Source organism: Neolamprologus brichardi, chromosome 6, assembly GCF_056152115.1.
Source record: "Neolamprologus brichardi isolate AB-2024 chromosome 6, ASM5615211v1, whole genome shotgun sequence".
In the NCBI taxonomy this organism is placed as follows: Eukaryota; Metazoa; Chordata; class Actinopteri; order Cichliformes; family Cichlidae; genus Neolamprologus; species Neolamprologus brichardi.
Window position 1 is genome coordinate 34,744,815 of NC_142109.1, and position 23,932 is coordinate 34,768,746.

General features: G+C 43.1%; 2 protein-coding genes across 2 annotated transcripts in view; both read right to left on the bottom strand.

Annotated features, from left to right (window-relative positions):
- The window catches only part of LOC102790594 (sodium/potassium/calcium exchanger 3-like), a 72,582-nt gene that overhangs the window by 10,566 nt on the left and 38,084 nt on the right, over positions 1 to 23,932 (bottom strand). Inside the window, exons 3-7 of the mRNA XM_087842200.1 lie at positions 11,169 to 11,245; positions 4,423 to 4,497; positions 3,712 to 3,796; positions 1,905 to 2,008; positions 657 to 731 (exon numbers count right to left, since the gene is read on the bottom strand). Of these exons, the coding sequence (XP_087698326.1) occupies positions 657 to 731; positions 1,905 to 2,008; positions 3,712 to 3,796; positions 4,423 to 4,497; positions 11,169 to 11,245 (416 nt within the window). The remainder of the gene's footprint in view (positions 1 to 656; positions 732 to 1,904; positions 2,009 to 3,711; positions 3,797 to 4,422; positions 4,498 to 11,168; positions 11,246 to 23,932) is intronic.
- Positions 19,587 to 21,238, bottom strand: LOC148102627 (uncharacterized). Its single transcript, XM_087842198.1, has one exon. It carries the CDS (start codon positions 21,184 to 21,186, stop codon positions 20,224 to 20,226), a length of 963 nt encoding a protein of 320 aa, XP_087698324.1. The 5' UTR covers positions 21,187 to 21,238; the 3' UTR covers positions 19,587 to 20,223.

Sequence of the window (23,932 nt, forward strand, 5' to 3'; positions counted from 1 at the left end):
AAACCGTCCCACCTGTGGACACCCATCTACTTTCCTCCTGTTTTGGTTTCTTTGGTCAGTTTATTTTTTCATTAGAAATAAAAATATCTAAAAAGCAAATTGTTCAGATTAGCTAATATAAACATGTTGGACAAGAAGAAAAAAAGAGGCCCATTCCCTTTAAATGTGAGAGACACTCCAGTCTATTCTACTGTACAGGAAACAGTCAGCCACTGGTTTCCTGCATTAACATGCAAGTTATTTCATTGCTGTAGTTCATTGAGGTAAGGCTAATCTAGTTTTCAACATATCATCATACTTCGAATAACTAATATTGTTTTGTTTAATCTTTAAAGTAACAAATGGAGTCAAAAGATCAATATTTCCCCACAAAAAGTTGCACAAAAATTGACTTGAAACTATGCAGTACTCGAGTAAGCATACGTCCTACCACTCCATTGCCTTTGTGCATTGCATTGTGGGGGAGAAACCTACACTTAACGCTACACTGCTGAGGTAGAAAGTGCAAATGTGTAGTGACTGTAAAGCTGCTAACTATGACCTGCCCTGTAAATTGGCTCAGTAAGTGACTGCACGAGTGCCTCTTCCTGCACTTACTCCACACTTGATCATGTGAACTGTGCATCTACACGTGACTCTGCAGTATAAGCTCTTACCGCAATGAGGGCAGTGACAGAAAACGTGTAATAAATCGAATCTCGGAGTAGAGCCCAGTGAGACAGCTTCACTGCCTGTGAGGGGGAAAAAAAGGAAAAGTGAGAGATAAGCACACCGAAAGTATCCCGCATCAGTTTCTGCTCTCGTACAGTAACACTCAGCCTTCTGACATCATTACCATACTGATGTAAACACAGGAGGTCTTAAGTTAACCTTTTGAATCACAGCCACTGAAAAAGGCAATTGCAGGTTAGCATCCTACATAGAAAGAGAGCCGCTGTGTTTACCGACTTTATGTAATCAGATATAACGCAGGGGCCCACGATGCCGTGACTAACGCTGTAACGCGCTCCCACACAGCGCTCACTGTATATATAAGTGGAGGGTCAGGGGGTCACATCTTGAATGTGCCACTCCCAGCTGTGGAATCGTAAAGTTGGATCCCAACAAAATGTTTGCTTTTACTGGGTTTGACAAAAGCACTTTGTAGAAGGAACCTGCTACAAACATCTAGCTAAAGCTAATAAGCAGCGGCGAGGTGCACCGGGTGGAACCGAAGATGATTTCACTGCCCCCTCCGAGCCCCCTCCGTGCTCCATCCCAGTGCCTGTCTTTCCCCCTCATTATCCAAGTATGATTACATAATCCACAATCTGGGATTGCATCACTGTTTGGAGTCCAGCGCATATATTTTTCAGAGCGGAGAGCTTATCCTTGTACTTTGCTCATTTCCATGTCCCAGGCATGTCAGAAAGCATCAGAGAGAGGCTGCTCTACGTGATGCTATCTCTGTATCTCATGTAAAATACACAAAACCAGTGAGGCAAAGTAGAAAAAAGATACAAACAGCCTCTTGTAATCACACTGACATGATGTTTTAATTAAAAGGAACAAACAAAAACACAAAAGCTCCAGAAAAGAATCAAATATAAAACACAAGCGTGATTCCTGATTTGTTTGTTTTCATCATTTTTATCTCCTGACATGACAGCGTTTTAATATTTACTTTGAAATGATGCAGAATATGTATAAAAATGAACTCCCCGCCAAGCGTGCCACAGCTAACATCTGTGACATTAAAGCTCAAACGAACAGCGTGCGCTCCTCGCATAAACATGAATTCACCCTCTACCACTCTGTGGTCGCTCGGTATTTAAAGGTGACATTAGGCCGCCGGTTGCGCGCTGTGAAAATGCCACCGGGTCAGCAGCGAGCTCGGCCAGTGTAACGCTGCTATGACATCATACCTGGCCGGCGAAGAAGCCACACACGCCGATGATGCAGAGGATGTTGAAGACGGCTGAGCCCACGATGGTCCCGACGCCGACGTCGCCGTGGGTGATAAAAACTCCTGCAGGGAGAGTGAGCCAACACGCGCACACACACACACGCACACACACACACACACACGATGAGGTCCACAGAGAGCAGAGCACACGTAGCATCTGCAGTGGTGACAAACAGATGTCACACAACTGTCAAAGCACTTGACACAAACACACGTGCCAGCAGAGGGGTGCGTGTCCCAGCGCTGCACTTTATGTTAATGATAGAGAGAAAGCATTACTGTGGACCTGTTATACTTTCCCTTATTCTAATTCTTTTGAGCCAAAAGCCAAAGCTTCACAGTGCTACAAACACTCAGATTAATACGTTTTTCCTGCTCTATCTATTTGTATCTGTACAGAGAGGGGATGTCAGCAATTTAGAAGAAAGCAGGTTTAAAACAGAGGAGCTAAGGTTAACCTGAACACTGCACCAAGGCCCAATAACAGATACATAAGGATTATTTCAAACTGTGAATCAAGCAAAGCTACTCTCAGTGTTGGGAAGGTTACTTTTAAAATGTATTCCATTACAGAATACAGAATACATGCCCCAAAATGTATTCTGTAACGTATTCCGTTACGTTACTCAATGAGAGTAACGTATTCTGAATACTTTGGATTACTTAATATATTATCATGCTGTTTACAACTACATGAATGTACTATTGCTGTGATTTATTACTGTTACTGAAGGTCCGCGGCTCCGAACCCTAGTAAAGGGACCTCTGGCTAATACGGTGGGTTCTGTGTCGGCTCGTAGCCGAAAACTAGCTTTACTTTGTTGTCTGGGTCAAGTTTGCTAGCAGAGACAGAGAGAGGCGTTGAAAGGCTGCTCCAACAGAACTTATTGTTTCAGAGGAAAACACGAACACGGTGTACAGTCGAGTCTTAATAGCTTACTTACAACTGGGCTCGTCAGGCTCTCTTCTTGGCTGCAGTGGTTATTATTATATTTACATGCTTCCAGCTCCCGTTTTTGCTCAATGACAGCTCGTAGTTTTCCTTTTTCTCCCTCCCTCGCTCACAGACACATAACGTGTATGGCAGTCCATTCTCCCTGCAGCACGGACTACACTGCCCATGATGCTACATTCTTTAGAGCTATACCTGTAGCATTCTGCCTGTTAGCTTAGCACAACAACAACAACAGGCGCTCTCTCACCCAGGAAACACGCAGAGAGAGAGAGCGTCACCCTGTAACCATGGCAACCGTAACGCTGCCGCCTGGAACAACAGAACGTAGCTGTCAAACAAAACCCAAACAGTCCTGACCCACCACAATATGAAACAGGGAAGTACCGCCGTGTAATCCATTTATTTCAACAAAGTAACTGTATTCTAAATACCACCTTTTTAAACGGTAACTGTAACGGAATACAGTTACTCATATTTTGTATTACTAGTAGAGTCTTAGAGTAAAACTATAAAGCTGGAAATGAGCTGAATATGTCATCTTGAACTTAAATAAAATAAAGCATGTTAAACACATTTGGCACATTTACATATTTATAACATATTACAGCTAAATTTAACAGTACTCTTCACCCACCAGTAACACTGTATATGCCATTAGTGTGATTCTGAATATTTAAAGCCATGTTCACTGCATGTGTCTTGGGATAAAAGCATTCAAAGCTGCCTGCCTAAAGCAGCACTGCAGCTCCAGCTGTCAGAGTTAGAGCAGAGGATGTAGACTGATGGAGGGATGGGTGTAGAAATGTCGTACCTATGATGGATGTGAAGAGCTCCGGAGCCGAGCTGCCAGCGGCCATAAAGGTCGCACCTGCGACGTCCTCGCTGAGATTGAGACGCTGAGAAGGAACAGATCGGAAGATTAAGAACATTTCAACAGGGAAAAAGGTGGCGCAGTTTCAAAATCCAGAAAAGACTGAAGGATTTTAGAAAACTTTTGGGAGAATAAATAAATGTAACTAATTTGGGCTAATGAGTAAATGAGTTTGGTTATTTATTTCTCAATCAAATACAGAAAAAAGCATCTCTGCAAAAGAAATCATGTTTTTACAAAAAAGAGTCTAAAAAACAGAAAAATATTCCTGTTTGGCAAACATGACGATTCATATTCAAAGAGTGAGTCGAATATTCTGCTATTTTTATGCTGGCGAAGTACATTAAAGTCTTAAAACAGAGAAAGAAAACTCCTTATCAGGATAAAAACTGACATAAACAACTTTCTTTCTTCCTTCTGCGAGGACAAAGACAGTATCAGTGCTGCATGAGTTCCTGTTTCAGGGAGATGGGAAAAGCACTTAATAAGAATTAAATAGAGTTCAAATGTGTTTGTCAAAGCAAATACGTCAGCAATAAACATCCAGCTCTGAATATCAGTGTCTGTGGTTCATCTGAAACTGTAACTCTTTAAATTTCTTGACTCTCCAACATAAGTTCCCCAGCTGAGTGACTGTATTTTGATTAATACCTCACATAACTTCTCCAGGGAGGGGACGAAGTAGTCATCGCAGACGACGGCCAGAGCGCAAAACATGTATATGGTCTGTGAAGAGACAGAAAGAGCCTTAAACATTACAGTGAAGGAGAAACACTGTGCTTTATGTGATTTGATCCATTTAAACTGGACAGCAACAAGAGATGTTGTTATTCTGCATCAAACAAATTCCAGAATGGTACAAGAAAGAATACCTTTCTGCTTAAATTTATATGTAAATTACCCTAAAAGTAAGTCACAGATCTCAGCCCATGACAATTCAGTGGAGTCCATTAACAGATCGGACATTAAACATTCAGGAAACACATACAGCAGGCCCACACGCTTAACTTTTTAAAACAGGGAAGTTAGTTTTCTCTCCTGAAGCATGCTGGCATAAAGAAAAATTCCATGTCAGGAAGTTTGCAACCAAAACATGACCTCTGACCTTGTAAATGTAACCGAGCTGTTTGTTGAACAGAACGTAATGAATTCAAAGACTAATAATAATAAAGTTACGGAGCCCCGCAGGGGACATGGGAGAAAAAAAAATTAAGACGGACTTTTGCGAGATCTCGCAAAACTAACTCGGGATCTCGCAAAACTTTAGCGAGATCTCGCAAAAGTTGAATTCCAACAATGGCTTTGATGCTTAGTAAAGACGCTGGATTTGTGATTCCTTCTAAGCTTTCACTGTGTAGCTGAGCAGACAAGCCCCCAGCTTGACTCTGGGGGCAAAGACTGGGCCGAGCGTTAGACATTTTTCTTACTGCGTACATGCACTGTGCACTCTATGAACAGGTATGGGAAACCCCCATTATTCAACAATAGTAGTCAGCCAAAGCTATAGTTATTTACAGACATGCTTAAATTCAGCCTAATTCTAAAACCAAGAGGAAATCAGAAGTTATTTTTTTAATTGTTTTTTTTAAAGATTTCTATGGTTATTCTGCTCTTTTCTACGGAGCCCCGCAGGGGACATCGGAGAAAAAAAAATTAAGACGGAGTTTTGCGAGATCTCGCAAAACTAACTCGGGATCTCGCAAAAGTTGAATTCCAACAATGGCGGCAGCTACTTAGTTGTAATATTATTTTTTCTGGGTCACAAAATATACTTTTAAGATATTTTGAGGCGTGAATGTAGCTGTGTAAACGTCAGATACCTGCTCGGTTTACAAGACATCACATATTTGCAAAAGTGCTCCAACGTTTTCGGAGATCTGACACCCACTAGCTCGAAGCTAACGGGAGGTCGAGACCTACTACAGCCGGGAGGAACACCGCTTTCCCGGCACATCGTGCCTCGACCTCCCGGTTGGCTTCGAGCTGGCGGCCTCTTCGTCAGGAAATGCGAGATCTCGCAAAAGTCCGTCTTAATTTTTTTTTCTCCCATGTCCCCTGCGGGGCTCCGTACTTTTCAACTATAATTTATATGTTTCTCCTTTATGGTACCAGCAATATCTTAGTCACTGCAAAAGAGACTAAAGTGCAAACATATGGATTTAATTAGTGAGTAGTAATCTGCATAATATATAATCTATATCTATAACATAGTAAATCTACAAAGGGAGCTTAAGTATTATGCAGATGAACTGGATAGCCAACCAATCACAGCAGATGGCCCCGCCCCTCCCTGAGCCTGGTTCTGCTGGAGGTTTCTTCCTGTTAAAAGGGAGTTTTTCCTCCCACTGTCGCCAAAGTGCTGCTCATAGGGGGTCATGTGATTGTTGGGTTTTTCTCTGTATGTATTATTGTACAATCTACTGTACAATATAAAGAAACTTGAGGCGACTGCTGTTGTGATTTGGCGCTGTGTAAATAAAACTGAATTGGACTGAAAATAGAACTCAGCTTATAATGAATAATAGTTAACAAAAATAAATCAAACCTGTATCCACAATAAGTTTCAGATTATTGCAACAATAAAATACGAGTTCATCATCTGCAAATAGATTAAAATTACCTTAAGAAGAGTCACCATAAGAAGAAATGTACATAATAGACCGAATACTGATTACTGCCAGCTTTACACATCAAAACATGTTTGAATAACACAGAAAAAATATTTGACAAAAAAAAAGCTGAAAAACGTTAAATTAAACCCTAAACATAAAAATTCCCTTACAAACACACAGATCACATCATCTTAAAAAGAATAAACCCAAAACTCTGAACATGAATTCTTGTTGATCACGTGCAGCATAAGTTACATCAGTGATCTGGATTAAAAGGCAGCCTGTGACACTGAAAACTGTCACATCAACTTCTCAGGGATCGCATAATACATCCAACACAAAGAAATGGAGACGGGGTGGAGATCAAAGACAGGTGGTGATGATCAAAAGCAGCAGTGATGACAGAGCGACTGCTAATGTGTGAACAAAGGAGAAACGCTCTCACACACTGTAACAACAAAACCTTTACAGTTCGACCGACGCGGGAGTGATCACGCTCTTCGTGCCCGGAGATCAGTCACATTTCTCCGAGCAACCACAAACTCTACTTCCTGATTCTGACAGCAGGTGAGAGCGAGCATGTTATGTGTTTGAGTGCCCAAAGCAAAAGGTCAGAGGTCACATGTAATCCTGCTAACTGGGTTTAACACAGATGTAGAGCTGAGATAGAGGGTGGGAGAAAGCGTCTTCAGCCACAGAGACGTATGCTGACTGCACACTTGTTTCTATGTGTGCACGTGTGAATTGAGTCGAGGAAGTCCTTCAGTCTGAGCTCGTGTTCGTGTTTTTTCCCGGCGTGATGATCCCAGCGCTAACGAGCTGTGCGGGACCGGAGAGTGAGTCAGCAGCACAGCTGCTGGGAGAGAAGTTGGGAGCACGATACTGCGATTAAAAAAAACCCTGAAGCATACTTCCACTTTTAAAAACCACAAATACTCATGGTCAATTATAGCTTTCCCAGTTCAGCTTCACTTATGGCTGCATCACACGGAAATATGAGGGAAAAGACAGCAGTGTTTAAATCTGCATCCCTCTGTGGTCAACCTGAGTCGCAGGATGGCCTGGAAGAAAATTTAACTTCAGCAGAGGAGCAGCTGCATGTTTTCCAAAATGTCATAATTTGAGCTTCATGTTCAATATTTCATATTTTAAAACAAGTAAATGGTTAATCACAAAGTCACAAGCACAGGAAAATCTGAGCTTTTAAAGTTTCTACTGAAGAAAATATCAAAGTGAATCACAGCCAACGACTAAGGCGAGTTTAAGGCCTCAAACTGAGTCAATACAAATACGCTGAATTTTTAAACAGTAAGAAAACCATCTGACCCCCTCAGAGTCAGCTGATATTTTCTAATACCTTAGCATATTTATGTAGCCACACATACTGGGAATATTTTCAAATTTACAGGCCCTAGAATTACATAGGGGATGGCTTTAATTAAATTAAAAACGGCCTTTGAGTTTGCATTGTTTGTCCAGCATCTATGATCACTCGTGACTTCAGGAGAGATCCATGTGTAGCTTGTAATTTCTGGGCTGAAAAACATATTTAATCTTTTTCGAAACTGTAACCACGTCTATTTTACACCCAGTCTAAGTGTAACAATCTAGAGACAAATCTTTTTCTCTATAACCTCTATAAACGGCGCCATTTTCACGCCCGTGATGTAGAGAAACAGAAACGAGCACCGGCATCTTGGATCTCTGATCATTCAATGGAGAAAGCTCAACAAATGCATTTTGGGTAAATTTTGAAGAGTCTTATCGCCATGTGACCGATGGCTCCTCAGAAAAAGTTAAAAGGTCTCCTTTTACCTCAAATTTGGCATCAAGCTCATCTTCCAGCTGTGATTCCTTTCATAAAAGTCATTTTCTAATATATTGATTTTAAGTTTCGAGTTGATCTGCTGCTTTTTTCAACAGAACGTAATGAATTCAAAGACTAACAATAATAAAGTTACGGAGCCCCGCAGGGGACATGGGAGAAAAAAAAATTAAGATGGACTTTTGCGAGATCTCGCAAAACTAACTCAGAATCTCGCAAAACAAATTCGGGATCTCGCAAAAGTTGAATTCCAACAATGGCGGCAGCTACTTAGTTGTAATATTACTCTTTCTGGGTCACAAAATACACTTTTAAGATAGTTTGAGGCGTGAATGTAGTTGTGTAAACGTCAGATATCTCCTCGGTTTACAAGACATCACATATTTGCAAAAGTGCTCCGACGTTTTCGGAGATCTGACACCCACTAGCTCGAAGCTAACGGGAGGTCGAGACCTACTACAGCCGGGAGGAACACCGCTTTCCCGGCACATTGTGCCTCGACCACCCGGTCGGCTTCGAGCTGGCGGCCTCCGAAGAATGCGGTTAAAACTTTTGCGAGATCCCGAGTTTGTTTTGCAAGATCTCGCAAAAGTCCGTCTTAATTTTTTTTTCTCCCATGTCCCCTGCGGGGCTCCGTATAAAGTCAAAGACTGAACCAAGAAAAAAAAAGTAAACAGCTTGGACTGAGTTTTGTGACCAAATGAGAGACGTGGATTTCTGGTAAAACTGAGTCATTGGTTTAAGGCCAACATTAGAAGAGACTGCCCAGCTTTGGAGAGCTAAACTTCTGCCTCTAATTGTTTTTTGAAGGACTCGTTGTCATTGCCAAACAGGGCAAATGTGGACTTTTTGTCACGTGTCTTTACAAATACGTTGCAAACGGAAACAAGAGCATCTTTGTATACTCAGCTCAGACTCTGAGATCCAAATAAACTTCTGGGTTTAAGTGCTCGATGGGTTCCTGTAGGATGTTGAGAGGATATCCAGGGCTTGGTGAAAGGCCAAGTTGAGACCAAGTCTGGAAAAACCTCGTAAAGTCACCTTGAGTTAGGACTATTTACTATTCCCAGGCTCGGGAAAGTATTCCATCCGAAAACTTCCTGGAAACCCCCTTTGTCCCACTTTGGGTAAGTCAAATGCATAAACTGCATGTCATACTTCAGACACACACGATCACAGTCTGAACATTTCTTATTTTGTTTTACAGGCAGCCTGTTACAGCAGCGTTTTATTCTGCAGCTGCGGGGCACGATTGTCCTCCCGCTGTACACAGAAAAAAGCACAATGACATCGGCTACGAAAGGACACTGACCATTATTTTAAAGGTTAAAAAAAACAGATGGAGCTTATATTCACCTGCTATTTTTACACTGATTTCTAAACACCCAAGCATCCCGGTAAAGGTTACCATTGTGCAGCAGCTCAGAGGGTGGCTGCAAAGTGAGACACGGCAAACGCTTCATTGTTTAGTCCTGCGGAGATGCTGCAGGAGCTTCCATTATGACGAAACCCCTCAGAGACCATCAGCACAATGCAACATGGATCATCACGTGCTCGAACATTCTGCATGCTTTGTCGCTCGCGCCACAGCGATGAAAGAAAGGCCCCATCAGAGTTTGGGCCTCGCATGGTGACCTCTGCAGGGTCCCGCTGCAAAGGCTGTGTGTTTGTTGAATTGCCGGATGGGAAAAGACTCGGCTGGCACTGAGCTGCAGCTCAGTCTGGAATACTGTAATCCAAACACCAAAGATATTTCCAATTGCTTTGATTTATATTTGGGGGCATGGCTCGTTTCTGGGAGGAGAACCGGGGACAGAGATGGTTGCAAATCAGCTTGCAAAGGTGCATCTGCAACTGTGAGCAGGCTGAAGCAGCTTAAACTATGTGCTAGGGCTGCACGATTAATCGTTAGAAAATCGCGATCTCGATTCATACTTATGTGCGATCTCATTTCCAAATGACAACGATTAAAAAAAAACCCAAAACACCCAAACATCAATAACGGGAACCTTATACAGCGCTTCCCTATACACGTCGAACTCCCGCAGGCACAAAGAAATTACGGAGGCTATCACTTATCACCTGACCAAAGATATGGCTCCATCAACACTGTGCAAAACGAGGGATTTAGGAAAATGATCAACACCCTAGACAAACGCTACACAGTGCCGTCCCGCAACTATTTTTCTATTGTTGCACTACCTGCTCTATACACGCAGTGTCGAGCAACGGTGGAGACGGAATTTCAAGCAGTACAACATTTTGCGGCAACAACAAAACGTGAGACATTTGTTGTTTTTATGTTTATTTATTGTTTTTATGTTCAGTCTCAACTGTTACGAAGTTGATGTGCAGTTAATAAGTGCAATAAATATTTATACTGGAAAAGAAAATCGTGAGAGAATCGTGATCTCAATTCTAAGCCAAAAAATTGTGATTCTCATTTTATGCAAAATCGTGCAGCCCTACTGTGTGCCTTATATGAGAGTTTGCAGTCAGATGTGTAGAAGCCATCAGCTGATATGAGATTGACTTTGAACTAACCCTGAGTTAGTTTATAGTTAAACGAGTGGTTAGCACTTCTGTTTCAGTTTGAGGAGCTGGTGGAAATGTGGAAAAGGAGAGATGTTCTTTATATTTTCAATCAAATTTAGATGTAAATGGATGTTTTTCTTCTTTTTAGCTTGAATGTTTTAAACCTCAGCATTTTCAGGCAGTATCGGTTAGACAACTGGTAGAGCCGTCCTTTCAGTGGGTTTTCAGCATCGACATTATTTAACCCACCGGGCTGTGATGGGCGGCAGGTCTTCTAAAACAATGTACATTTTGTTTCCACGTGTTCATGAAAATGAAGGCTTTGGATGCACAAAGCATCTAGGAATTTTTGGATGAGTGAGTAAAATCTCTAACATGGATACAGGGGGACGGATGCAGAGCTGTGTTGGTGAAGGCAAACTTACACACAGGACGTGCAAGGCCACGGCTCCTTCTGTCCTCTCTTTGTTCGTGAACAGGTCCGTAGGGAACTCGTGCAGAGCTGCAAGAGACAGAAAGCCAGGATCAGGACACGTCATATACAGTAACGCTCGGTGGGTTTTATCAGAGGATGGTGCACAGAATATGCTTCCAATGCTCTGCAGAAGCTTAAACTCGGTCCCGTCCAGAGAGTTACTTAAACTTAAACCAAGCATGCGACGACCGTCAAACTGTGTCCTCCCAGGCACTGCGCACGAGTCCCCTTCCTCAGAGAGAAGAGTGAAAATGGAAAACAGTAGGAGGACGAAGAGAGGGCAAAGAGGAGAGAGCACCGTAAAAATAGAGCACGGGATATTTAAGGTACAGCAAGTGGGATGGAGAGCAAAGAAGAGAGAAAGGGTGATGGGAGTTTAACCACAATCTTTCAGCTTGAGAATGTGAGTACGACGCAGGATCAGCTGTGTGTGAGCACAAGGAAAAGACAGAGAGAACATAAAGGAGGGGTTTGGCCTTAAAAGGTGGCTGGGGTTATTCCACCGCCTCTCTCTGGCTTCCTCACCGACTCTCTGAGTGACAGGCACTCGAGTGCCGGCGAGAGTCGAGGAAGTTCTCCTTCTCGCCCCTTAAGCGTCGAGTCATCCTTGTCATCAACTCCACCCACACAAACCAGAAGTCACTGCTAACATGTCTTACATATTTGGGCGACAACAGGGGAAAGTTGGACAGCTATCAGGCACAGATTTGGGCTACCTAGTGCTAAGCCATGAGAAATCACAAAACATCCGAAATATTTTACTGATTAGCTTCAAAGAGTCAAGTAAAAACGCACAGTCCTATATTTTCATGAGATTTCATTCATGTTTGGTTTTGAATCCCAGAGACTGCATTACATTCAGCATATGATGATGATATAATAATGGAGAAAATGTACAAATTAGTGCATAAAAAAAATCACGAGAATGTTTCAACTACTTGTGATTGGCTGGTTTGCAACAGCTTTGGAATAATAACAGCCAACTGGCTGTTTTGGATTGATGTGTGGGCAGTGTTGGGAAGGTTACTTTTAAAATGTATTCCACTACAGATTACAGAATACATGCCCCAAAATGTATTCTGTAACGTATTCCGTTACGTTACACAATGAGAGTAATGTATTCTGAATACTTTGGATTACTTAATATATTATCATGCTGTTTACAACTACATGAATGTACTATTGCTGTGATTTATTACTGTTACTGAAGGTCCGCGGCTCCGAACCGTAGTAAAGGGACCTCTGGCTAATACGGTGGGTTCTGTGTCGGGCTCGTAGCTGAAAACTAGCTTTACTTTGTTGTCTGGGTCAACTTTGCTAGCGAGAGACAGAGAGAGGCGTTGAAAGGCTGCTCCAACAGAACTTATTGTTTTTGGAGGAAAACACGAACACGGTGTACAGTCGAGTCTTAATAGCTTACTTACAGCTGGGCTCGTCAGGCTCTCTTCTTGGCTGCAGTGGTTATTATTATATTTACATGCTTCCAGCTCCCGTTTTTGCTCGATGACAGCTCATACTTTTCCTTTTTCTCCCTCCCTCGCTCACAGACACATAACGGGTATGGCAGTCCATTCTCCCTGCAGCACGGACTACACTGCCCATGATGCTACATTCTTTAGAGCTATACCTGTAGCATTCTGCCTATTAGCTTAGCACAACAACAACAACTGCGCTCTCTCACCCAGGAAACACGCAGAGAGAGAGAGAGCGTCACCCTGTAACCATGGCAACCATAACGCTGCCGCCTGGAACAACAGAACGTAGCTGTCAAACAAAACCCAAACAGTCCTGACCCGCCACAATATGAAACAGGGAAGTACCGCCGTGTAATCCATTTATTTCAACAAAGTAACTGTATTCTAAATACCACCTTTTTAAACGGTAACTGTAACGGAATACAGTTACTCATATTTTGTATTTTAAATACGTAACGGCGGTACATGTATTCCGTTACTCCCCAACACTGTGTGTGGGTAACGGTAACAGAGGTCAGAAATCCTGACAGAATGATTTCAGCCAGTGTTTAAAGAAATCCAACAGGACATCAGATGCTTGTGTTAAAACTGGAAAATGCAAAAGTATCCCACAGCAAGCCTGTATGTAATCACCCCTGTTATGTGAAATACTTTACAGGGAGTGATCAGCACAAAGTGTTACCATACAGGGAAAACCCTCCTCCAACCTGGGATTTCCACCCCTCGCCAAACCTGTAGCCCCCCCCCCCACCTCTTTTCTCTGGCTGAGGCTCCGTACACATCCTGGATCCTGATCCGCTCACTCACTCACTCCCTGCTCCCGTTGGCCCACTTCATTCCTGCCTTATTCAGTAAACCTTTGAAACCTGTCAACGGCTGTGTGAGTCTGCTCACTGATCCCAGTAATCCCAGTAAGACGACACTAGAAGGCAGCCGCGATGGTGGGCACATATAACTTTCAGTGATAAATGTCTCAACAGCTTAAAGCTGACATACACCATCAAAGTGCTGCAGAACAGCGCTGGTCATCTGTTTACTTTGCCATCTGCTATCTCAGTGGCCGGCGGTTCTGTGAGTAGCAGCTCTGAGCACATTAATAACATAATAACACTACATTTAACCAGGCAGCATTTCTGGCACGGACTAGCAAGAGGAGTAATATTTAAATGTCTAGTCGACTACTCGCGTATAAACTTCTGCCTCCATAAAATTAAATGCATTAAGGGGTCCAGCTCTACCAGACCAATATGGCGACTGTCATGAGGCGTTGTTAAAATGAACAGCAGTAACAGGTGTAGCATCTGAGTCTAACTGTCCATGTTCACAGAGTGGGATGCCCTCTGCATCACTGACAGGCTAAAGGTGAAAGAATGAACCAATGAGAGTCCAGCGTAGTTTTTTCTTCCTCTTATATGACGCGTTATTTCAGTGCAAAATCGTTCACGTTCATGTCGTAGAGAAGAAATAAGAGTAGAATAATAAGCGCTTGTTCCCCTGTTTGTTGACCTATTTGTATCCACAGTATATCTGTGCCCACCAGTCCTCGCCCGCACTATGTTCCACTGCCACGACTTCTAAAGCCGAACACAATGCAGAGCTGCCCGTAAAAAGCTGCAGAGGCTGCAGAGCGGCAGAGCAGACAGCCATCTCACAGCGACAGCTGGATGTGTTTAATATTTACTATTACAAGCCGGCGTCGGCGAGCTCCAACTCAATCCAGCCGAAAATGCCAGGCGAGTATGTGAGGGGAAACAACAAGCAGCTCTTATGACAGGAATCAGGCTGGAAACGGAGACGAACGAGAAGTCAACACTTCTGCCTGAACTCAAACTTCCTCAAATGAAAAACAGAAATAGTTCATTATGAAACAACTGAAGACAAAAAGCTGAAATAATCTATCAAAATGATTTCTCCCGAAGCATCGGGGGATAAAAGCCAAACAGCTAATTGTTTTTCCGAGAAGCACGAAGCTGAGTTTCCCACGAGAGGTAATAAGTACACGTGCGGATGTGATGCAGAACCACACGCTCCCACAAGGAACCCGCTGAACCTCCGTGTAAACAAGGTGTTTTATAAAACATCAGCACTGAAAGGTTCCACTTCACAGCACCCGGCTCTCTCCAAACCTCAAACACATGCTCGCCACGATACGCCGCTATATGAACGTGCTGCTCGCCAAACCCACCTCCACCCTCGAAAAACAGCGACTGTCACTGTGATGTGGAAGGGTGCTGCAACTTTTTTCTAGATTTTCAGAAAGAAAACAAAAAAGTGAAGAGTAAGGAATAAAAAACAGGATTTCACACAAGTTGCAAGTATCGTGATCTACAGCCGCAACCCCGGTGCAAGAGCTTTTCATTAGTTGTCATCATTTAATAGGAAAGCAGTTTTATTTAAGATCCTGTATAATAATGTGAAGTTTCTCTTTTACAGGTCTCCACAAACTCAAACTTTTACATTTTTTCCTCTTGCCTGTTGTCATGTTTATCCTGTCATGCTTTTCAGGCGATTTCAAAGTAATATACAATTCCTTTTAGAGCTGGGAGCTTGCACTCCCCCAAATCTCTGCCACGAATATGAAAAGTTTGAGGTTGAAATGACCCACAGAGCAACAGCAGCCACAAAGCAAGGAAATAAACCTCGCGTATCCTTTAAAAAGCAAAGCAACGGTAAGTAAAGGGCAGCATGACTCTGTGGACTGAAGTTGGAAACTTCTAAGGTGAACGGTGCTCTACACGAGCAGTTGGGATGATGGTGTCAGCAGCTGAGTCCCATCGAGTGGTCACGCTGGCGGAGGCGAGAGTCGTGGCTGCAGAGTTACCTGAGGCACGTGCACTCACTCTCATCTGTCGTGGCCCTCGTTCTCGGCTTTTGAGTTTTTGGAATTTCAAATTGTGTTTATAATTAAATATTTTTGTCTTTGTGTATTTCCTCTGTAGTTTTAGTCTTTAGTTCTAGTTCCAGGTACTATTTCCATTAGAGTTCATTACATCCCTCACGTTTTTCCTTCAGTCTTTCCCAGTGTTGGTCAAGTTACTTGAAAAAAGTAATCAGTAACTAATTACGATTACTTCCCCAAAAAAGTAATCCCGTTACTTTACTGATTACTTATTTTCAAAAGTAATTAATTACTTAGTTACTTTTTAAAAACACGATTTACAACCTGAATAGGTGATAAAGCGATAGATCTTTCAGCCCAATTCTACTTTTTCTACAATCCATCATACAAAATGTAATCAAATGGAAAAGTCTCTTTTTAAAACTTGTTTTATTAGTTTTAACCTTTTTATTTAATTATATGCAACATTCTCTGACTTGAAGAAATTTGTTTAACATTTAAACCTATTTTCTGCACATTCCAGCACATAAAATATATTCTTTTGTGTTTACACTCAGTCTTTCAAATAGATGCAAGTAAAACACAGCAGAAAATAAATAAAGTCAAAGACTAGCGGTCCTGTTGCTCTATTTTCACCTGTAAAGCAGGAGTGGGGTAGGCGGAGGGTTACCCTGGTGCAGGTGTGCAGCGGTCAGTGGAAGAATCCATGAGTTTCTCTGTGAGTTTCCCATTACGTCGTAGCTACTCGTTGTTTGCTCGGAAGTTTAGGGGTTTTTTTCGCTGTAAAAAGAAGTTTTCTTCCCACGCACAACGGACACTAATGTTTTTGTCACTTTTTATGGAATCAAACTCAAAGTAAGGTCAGTACTTCCACGCTTTAAACGCTGCACGCTCATACTCTCTCTGCACTCGATATATGATCCATTGTTGATCTGCACACAGCTGTTGTCACGAACGTCGCACTCGCTTACGTCACTGTCATGAGACATTCTCGCAAAAAAATCACGGTTTTAGTAACGCAGTAACGCAGCGTTCCTACGGAAAGTAACGGTAATCTAATTACAGTTTTTGCAATAGTAATGCCTTACTTTACTCGTTACTTGAAAAAAGTAATCAGATTACAGTAACGCGTTACCGCCCATCTCTGGTCTTTCCCCGTGTTAAAGTTATTTCCGTGTCAGTTTTCCTTTTTAGTTATCGTTACTTACTTCCTGTTTTACTTTGTCAGTTGTTTGTCTTCTGTGTCTTGTATTTACTTGTCCTGTCTTCCTTCTCTCACCTTAACCGGTCACAGCAGATGGCCCCGCCCCTCCCTGAGCCTGATTCTGGCGGATGGTTCTTCCTGTTAAAAGCGAGTTTTTCCTTCCCACTGTCGCCAAAGTGCTTTCTCATAGGCAAGGCAAGGCAAGGCAAGGCAAGTTTATTTGTATAGCACAATTCAACAACAAGGTGATTCAAAGTGCTTTACAGAGACATTAGAAACAAAAACAAATAAAAAGCATGATTTAAAATTGATTAAAACAAGCAAACAAACTAACTAATTAACAAACAAACAAACAAACAAAACAGTATATAAAATCAAAACAGATAAAATCAGAACAGTAGATAAAATCAGTAGTTAAAATGTAAGTTTTGAGTGCGGATTTGGTGCTTTATTCAAATGCAGCTGAGAACAGGTGAGTCTTCAACCTGGATTTAAATAAACTGAGTGTTTCAGCTGATCGGAGGCTTTCTGGGAGTTTGTTCCAGATATAAGGAGCATAAAAGCTGAATGCGGCTTCTCTGTGTCTGGTTCTGACTCTGGGAACTGATAAAAGACCGGATCCAGATGACCTGAGGGATCTGGAAGGTTCATACTGGGTCAGGAGGTCACTGATGTATTTTGGTCCTAAACCATTCAGAGCTTTATAGACCAGCATCAGAACTTTAAAGTCTATCCTCTGACGGACAGGCAGCCAGTGTAAAGACCTCAGAGCTGGACTGATGTGGTCCACTTTTTTGGTCTTAGTGAGGACTCGAGCAGCAGAGTTCTGAATGAGCTGTAGTTGTCTGACGGATTTTTTAGGTAGACCTGTAAAGATGCTGTTACAGTAATCAAGCCTACTAAAGATGAATGCATGGACTAGTTTTTCCAGGTCCTGTTGGGACATCAGATCTTTTATCCTTGATATATTCTTGAGGTGATAGTAAGCTGATTTTGTTATTGTCTTAATGTGTTTTTCTAAGTTTAGGTCTGCATCCATCACTACACCCAAATTTCTCGCCTGGTTTGTGGTTTTTAGGTGTATAGACTGAAGTTCTCTGGTGACCTGTAATCGTTTTTCTTTGGCGCCAAAGACTATTACCTCAGTTTTGTTTTTGTTTAGCTGGAGAAAATTGTGGCACAACCAGTCATTAATTTCCTCAATGCATTTACCAAGAGCTTGTACAGGGCCTCGGTCTCCTGGTGACATTGTGATATATATTTGTGTGTCATCTGCATAGCTATGGTAGTTTATTTTGTTGTTCTTTATAATCTGTGCCAGTGGGAGCATGTAAATGTTAAACAGAAGAGGTCCCAAGATGGAACCTTGGGGAACTCCACATGTGATACTTGTCTGCTCAGATGTGAAGTTACCTATTGATACAAAGTATTTCCTGTTTTCTAAGTATGTTTTGAACCAGTTTAGTACAGTTCCTGAAAGACCTGTCCAGTTCTCCAGTCGTTTGAGTAATATGTTGTGGTCGACTGTATCAAATGCTGCACTGAGATCCAGTAAAACTAAGACTGACATTTTTCCACTGTCTGTATTCAGACATATGTCATTAAACACTTTGGTCAGAGCGGTTTCAGTGCTGTGGTTCTGTCTAAAACCTGACTGGAAGGCATCATAGCAGTTATTCTGTTTTAAGAAGTAATTGAGCTGTTGAGAAACTGCTTTTTCAATGATCTTACTTAAAAATGGGAGATTTGAGATCGGCCTGTAGTTGTTCATTTGTGTCTTGTCGAGATTGTCCTTTTTTAGTACAGGTTTAATTACAGCCGTTTTTAGTGATTCTGGAAACACACCTGATAATAAAGAAAAATTGACGATCTGTAACAGGTCTGACTCTAAAGTCTTTGAGACCTTTTTGAAAAAACTTGTTGGCAGGACATCTAAACAGCAAGAGGAGGAGTTCAGTTGACCTAAGATGTCCTCCAGGTCTTTGCTGTTAATCGGGTGAAACTGTTTCATGGTGTTTAAACTGTTTTTCGGTGGACACAGTACATATTCTGGATCTGCTGTTGATGTACCAATTGCTTGTCTAATCTTTTGGATTTTTTCTGTGAAGAATTTGGCAAAGTCATTGCAGGCCATGGTCGAATGAAGTTCAGCTGCCACTGACACAGGAGGGTTTGTTAGCCTGTCAACTGTAGAAAATAAGACCCGAGCGTTGTGACTGTTTTTGGTGATGATGTCAGAGAAGTAGGACCTCCTTGCACTCCTCAGTTGTAAATTATAATTGTGAAGTTTCTCTTTATAGATGTCATAATGAACCTGGAGGTTTGTTTTTCTCCATCTGCGCTCAGCTTTCCTACACTCTCTTTTTTCATTTTTCACTAGTGTGGAGTTTCTCCATGGAGACTTTTTCCTTCCAGAGATAACCTTCACCTTAATGGGAGCAATTGTATCCATTACATTTAACATTTTAGCATTGAAGCTATTGACGAGCTTATTGACTGAACCTCTGGACAGGTCAGGTGTTAATGGGAAGACCTGGTTAAATATCTCACTACTGTATTCAGTTATACACCGTTTTGTGATCACTGCTGTTGATATATTTGTGTGGGCTGAGATTTTACTTTCAAAGAAAACACAGTAATGATCAGACAGGCCCACATCAGACACAGTAACCTTTGAAATGCTCAGGCCCTTGGAGATCAGCAGGTCAAGAGTGTGTCCTCTATTATGTGTGGGCTCTGTTACATGCTGAGTCAGCCCAAAGTTGCCCAGAGTGTTACTCAGGTCTTTAGTCCCTTTATCCTGAGGGTTGTCCACATGGATGTTAAAATCCCCAACAACAATTACACAGTCGAAATCAACACAGATCACAGACAGCAGTTCACTGAGATCATTAAAAAAGTCTGTGCAGTATTTGGGAGGCCTGTAAACATTAAGAAACACAACTTTGGATGGGGCCTTCAGCTGTAAAGCCACATATTCAAAAGACTGAAAACTTCCAGGAGATAGCTGCTTACATTGAAATGATTCATTAAATAAGACAGCAACCCCTCCTCCTCTCCTGCTCACCCTGGCCTCACTGATAAAACTGTAGTTAGGAGGGGTCGTCTCGATGAGAACAGCTCCACTGTTACTTTGGTCCAACCAAGTTTCAGTTAAAAACATAAAATCAAGGCTGTGCTCAGTGATTAAATCATTAATTAAAAATGTTTTCCCAGCTAAAGATCTAACATTTAATAAAGCCAACTTAAGTGTTTTAGAGGTATTACTTGTCCCCTCATGTTTGGGAGCAGTCTGTGGCACACAAGGTATGTTTACTATATTTAAAGATCTTTTAGAGTGCAGCTCTCTGTGTTTTGACCAGGCCACATGTCTCCTTCTGTCACCTAAAAGTACAGAAATTTTAAAACCTTCTAGTAAACAGGGTCCCAGCTTCTCCTGGGAAAAGTCACCACTGCCATAATCCTCGCAGCCCGGACCCTCCACACATCAGACATCAGACTGCGGAGACAGGGCATGAAGGTGGTAAGGAGGAACTAAGGGGGGCGAGGCTGGGCAATGTGACTTCGATTGCTCTGTTGAGGGTGGGGCTCGATGGCGAACCTTTGGCTGCTCTGGTGGGGGGTTTATGGGGGACAAAAAGGGATTGGGCCGGGGGGTAGATCTGAGCCCAGCATTGACCCGCTCCATCATCTCCTCAGTGAATTTCAGGTGTGGGGAGGAGGGAGAAAGGGAGGGGGAGGAGGGTGATGGCCTGTCAGGGGTTTGGGGGACTGGGGAAGATTGTGGTCCCTGGTCCTGGTCGTTGGTGTTGTTAAGAGAGTTGGAGGCAAATAGGGACCCCTCTTCTTGCCTCTGATGTCTCTCCTTTCTGAGGCTCTTCCCGGGTGGGGGCAGATGGAGCTCCTCCTCAAGGTTTCTGCTGGGCTTTGTCTGTTCTTGGAGTACTGTTTGTTCCTCTTTATGAGATAACTCCTCGTTTATCTCAGCCTTGGCACCAAGCACAGATGGATGACGTATGGAATAAAACAAGTTGGAGGTGAACAGTTTCACCCCTGACTTGTTAAAATTAAATCCATTTGCTTTAAACAGATGCCTGCGTTCCCAAAAAATATTAAAGTTGTTGATAAAATGCACTGAGTGGTCAGTACATGCTGATATGAGCCATTTATTCAGTGTAAACAACCTGCTGAATCTCTCGTCTCCTCCTCTGACGGGCGGTACAGGTCCACTGATGAATACAGCTGCATTCAGAGAGTTTACAGTATTTAATAATCCAGTAAAGTCCCGCTTCAGAACCTCCGACTGTTGTTTGGACACATCGTTTGACCCTGTATGCAGAACAATGTTTGTCACAGTTGGATATTCATCTGCAATTTGAAGAATTCTCTCCTTCAGGTTGTTGACCATATCCTTAGGAAAGCAGAGGACTTTAGTGTTCTTGCCGCACATTCTTTGTACATCCTTTACGGCAGAGTCACCCACAATCAGAGTTTCAGGCCTAGCCTTTAGCTTTCCCTGTGGCCTTTTACTTTTCAGTAGATTTTCAGACCTTACTTCGCTACTTTTAGATGGATGGTTGTCCGATATAGATCCAGGGTCCTTTGATAGTGGAGCAAATCTGTTCTGCAGTTTCACATTCAGTTGTTTTGGAGGTTTGTTGTTAACCTTCCTATTCACGGTTGTCCAGTCCTGTTTCCTCTCGTATACAGGGGTAGAAGAGCAACAATCATATAGGGGGTCATATGATTGTTGGGGTTTATCTGTATGTATTATTGTAGGGTCTTTACCTTATAATATAAAGCGTCTTGAGGCGACTGTTGTGATTTGGCGCTGGATAAATAAAATTGAATTGAACTGAACTTCCTCCCCTGTGATTGTATTGATTGTGTGCACCTGTGTCTCATTCCTCCCAGCTGCATCCAGTCCCCATTAGCCCTCAGTGTGCATGTAAATGCAATCCTGGCGTTCCTTTGCTCAGTGTCTGTATCTGTTATCATCCATTTGTATTCTCTTTGTTGATTGGACTTTTTATCAGCAGAAATAAAGGCTTGCCTTTTGTTTTGTTCATTCACTTTTTCATATGTTGTTTTTTTCGTGGCCTCAGAATCTCATCTCTGCTTTTTGCGGATGATGTGGTTCTGTTGGCTTCATCGGGTGAGGGCCTCCAGCTCGCACTGGAACGGTTCGCAGCCGAGTGTGAAGCAGCAGGAATGAGGATCAGCACCTCCAAATCTGAGGCCATGGTTCTCAGCTGGAAAAGGGTGGAGTGCCCACTCCGGGTCGGGGATGAGTTCCTGCCCCAAGTGGAGGAGTTCAAGTATCTCGGGGTCTTGTTCGCGAGTGATGGGAGAAGGGAGCCGGAGATCGACAGACGGATTGGGGCTGCAGCTGCAGTAATGCGGACGCTGCACCGGTCCGTCGTGGTGAAGAGGGAGCTGAGTGTAAAAGCGAAGCTCTCAATTTACCGGTCGATCTACGTCCCTACCCTCACCTATGGCCACGAGCTGTGGGTAGTGACCGAAAGAACGAGATCGCGGATACAAGCGGCGGAAATGAGCTTCCTCCGAAGGGTGGCTGGCCTCTCCCTTAGAGATAGGGTGAGAAGTTCGGCCATTAGGGAGGGGCTCAGAGTAGAGCCGCTGCTGCTCCACATCGAAAGGAAGCAGCTGAGGTGGTTCGGGCATCTGACAAGGATGCCCCCTGGGTGAGGTGTTCCAGGCATGTCCCACCGGGAGGAGGCTCCGGGGCAGACCCAGGACACGCTGGAGAGATTATATCTCTCGGCTGGCCTGGGAACGCCTTGGTGTTCCCCCAGATAAGCTGGAGGAGGTGGCTGGGGACAGGGAGGTCTGGGCCTCTCTGCTTAGGCTGCTGCCCCCACGACCCGGCCTCGGATAAAGCAGATGAAGATGGATGGATGTTTTTTTCGTATTTGGGTCCTCAATCCTGTATGAGCAATGTTCTCTCGTTTGGTGCTTTGATGATGGTGGTGGGGAGAAAAGCGTGGGGCCAAAAATCTCCCACAGCTGTTTAATTTGGTTGAGATTTGATGACTGAGAAGGTAATGATGTATGCAGTCACGATTAGAGGATCATCAGGGGGTCCTTTTGTCCCTCTGTGGGGGGAAACTCCCACTAGGTTTATATCTGGGACTCTCCACCATTTGACCTTAGAACTGAAGAAGCTTCTCGGATGAGAGGTGAAACGTCTTCAAGTAACTTAAAGAAGTCCAGACGCTTTTCTTTGCAAGCTCCTTTGACTATGCAGTCACATGCTCATCACTCGTGACTACAGATGGGGCAGCTATCATCTTGGAAGAGTCCAATTAGGGCAGAAACTACTCAAGACAGCTTCCCATTGGAGCAGCTTTGCATTTACTTGCAGTGACCATTCCCTCTAAAGCAGGGGTGGGGAACTCCAGACCTCAAGGGCCGGAGTCCTGCAGGTTTTAGATATCACCCTGGGTCAACTCACAATCAAATGATTAGTTCATTACCAGACACGTTAAGGAGGTCATTTAGCCATTTGAATCAGCTGTGTTGGATCAAGGACACGTCTAAAACCTGCAGGACACCGGCCCTCGAGGCCTGGAGTTAGCCACCCCTGTTTTAAGCAGAAACAATGGTCCCAAACACGAAAGGAGAATGAAGAGGCTGGTGAATGGTGCTTTCTGTTAATCTGACAACTATTAGATGACAGTCTGGGTAATCTATCAAAGTTATGACTACAAAGTGTTTAAGATTTCTAAAATGAAATTTGACACGTCAGTGACAACGACACCTGTTTAATTAAAATCCTCACTCGTGCCTGTGAAGTCTGCTTGCCTGAACGCTAACTCCATAGCAACAGTGTGAGTGTCTCGTTGATGTAGAGTGTGGAAACAAATAACAGAGTGCTGGACTTAAGGTGACGCGAGTCACTCTGCCGCTGCCATGGCTGCTAGGCAGCACGCTTGCCATTAGCAGAGCCACTTGATGTACTCGTTGCAGAAAGCAGGCTGAGGTTCGGTGCATTATGCATGATGTTTGGAGAGTGGAAAGAAATACATGTAATACTGGCATGTGGGGGAATGATGTGGGAAGTCGTGAGATGTTCACTCACTCCGTGTTTCTTTAGGGCTTCAGCTGATTACTCCGAAAGCGGGAAAAGTGAATTGTACGCATGAGAGGGGGTAAAAAAAGTGATGGAGGTGGTC

Excerpts from the sequence above, each read along its gene's own strand:
- LOC148102627 (XM_087842198.1), bottom strand. The coding sequence starts at position 21,186 with ATGTGCGGCAAGAACACTAAAGTCCTCTGCTTTCCTAAGGATATGGTC.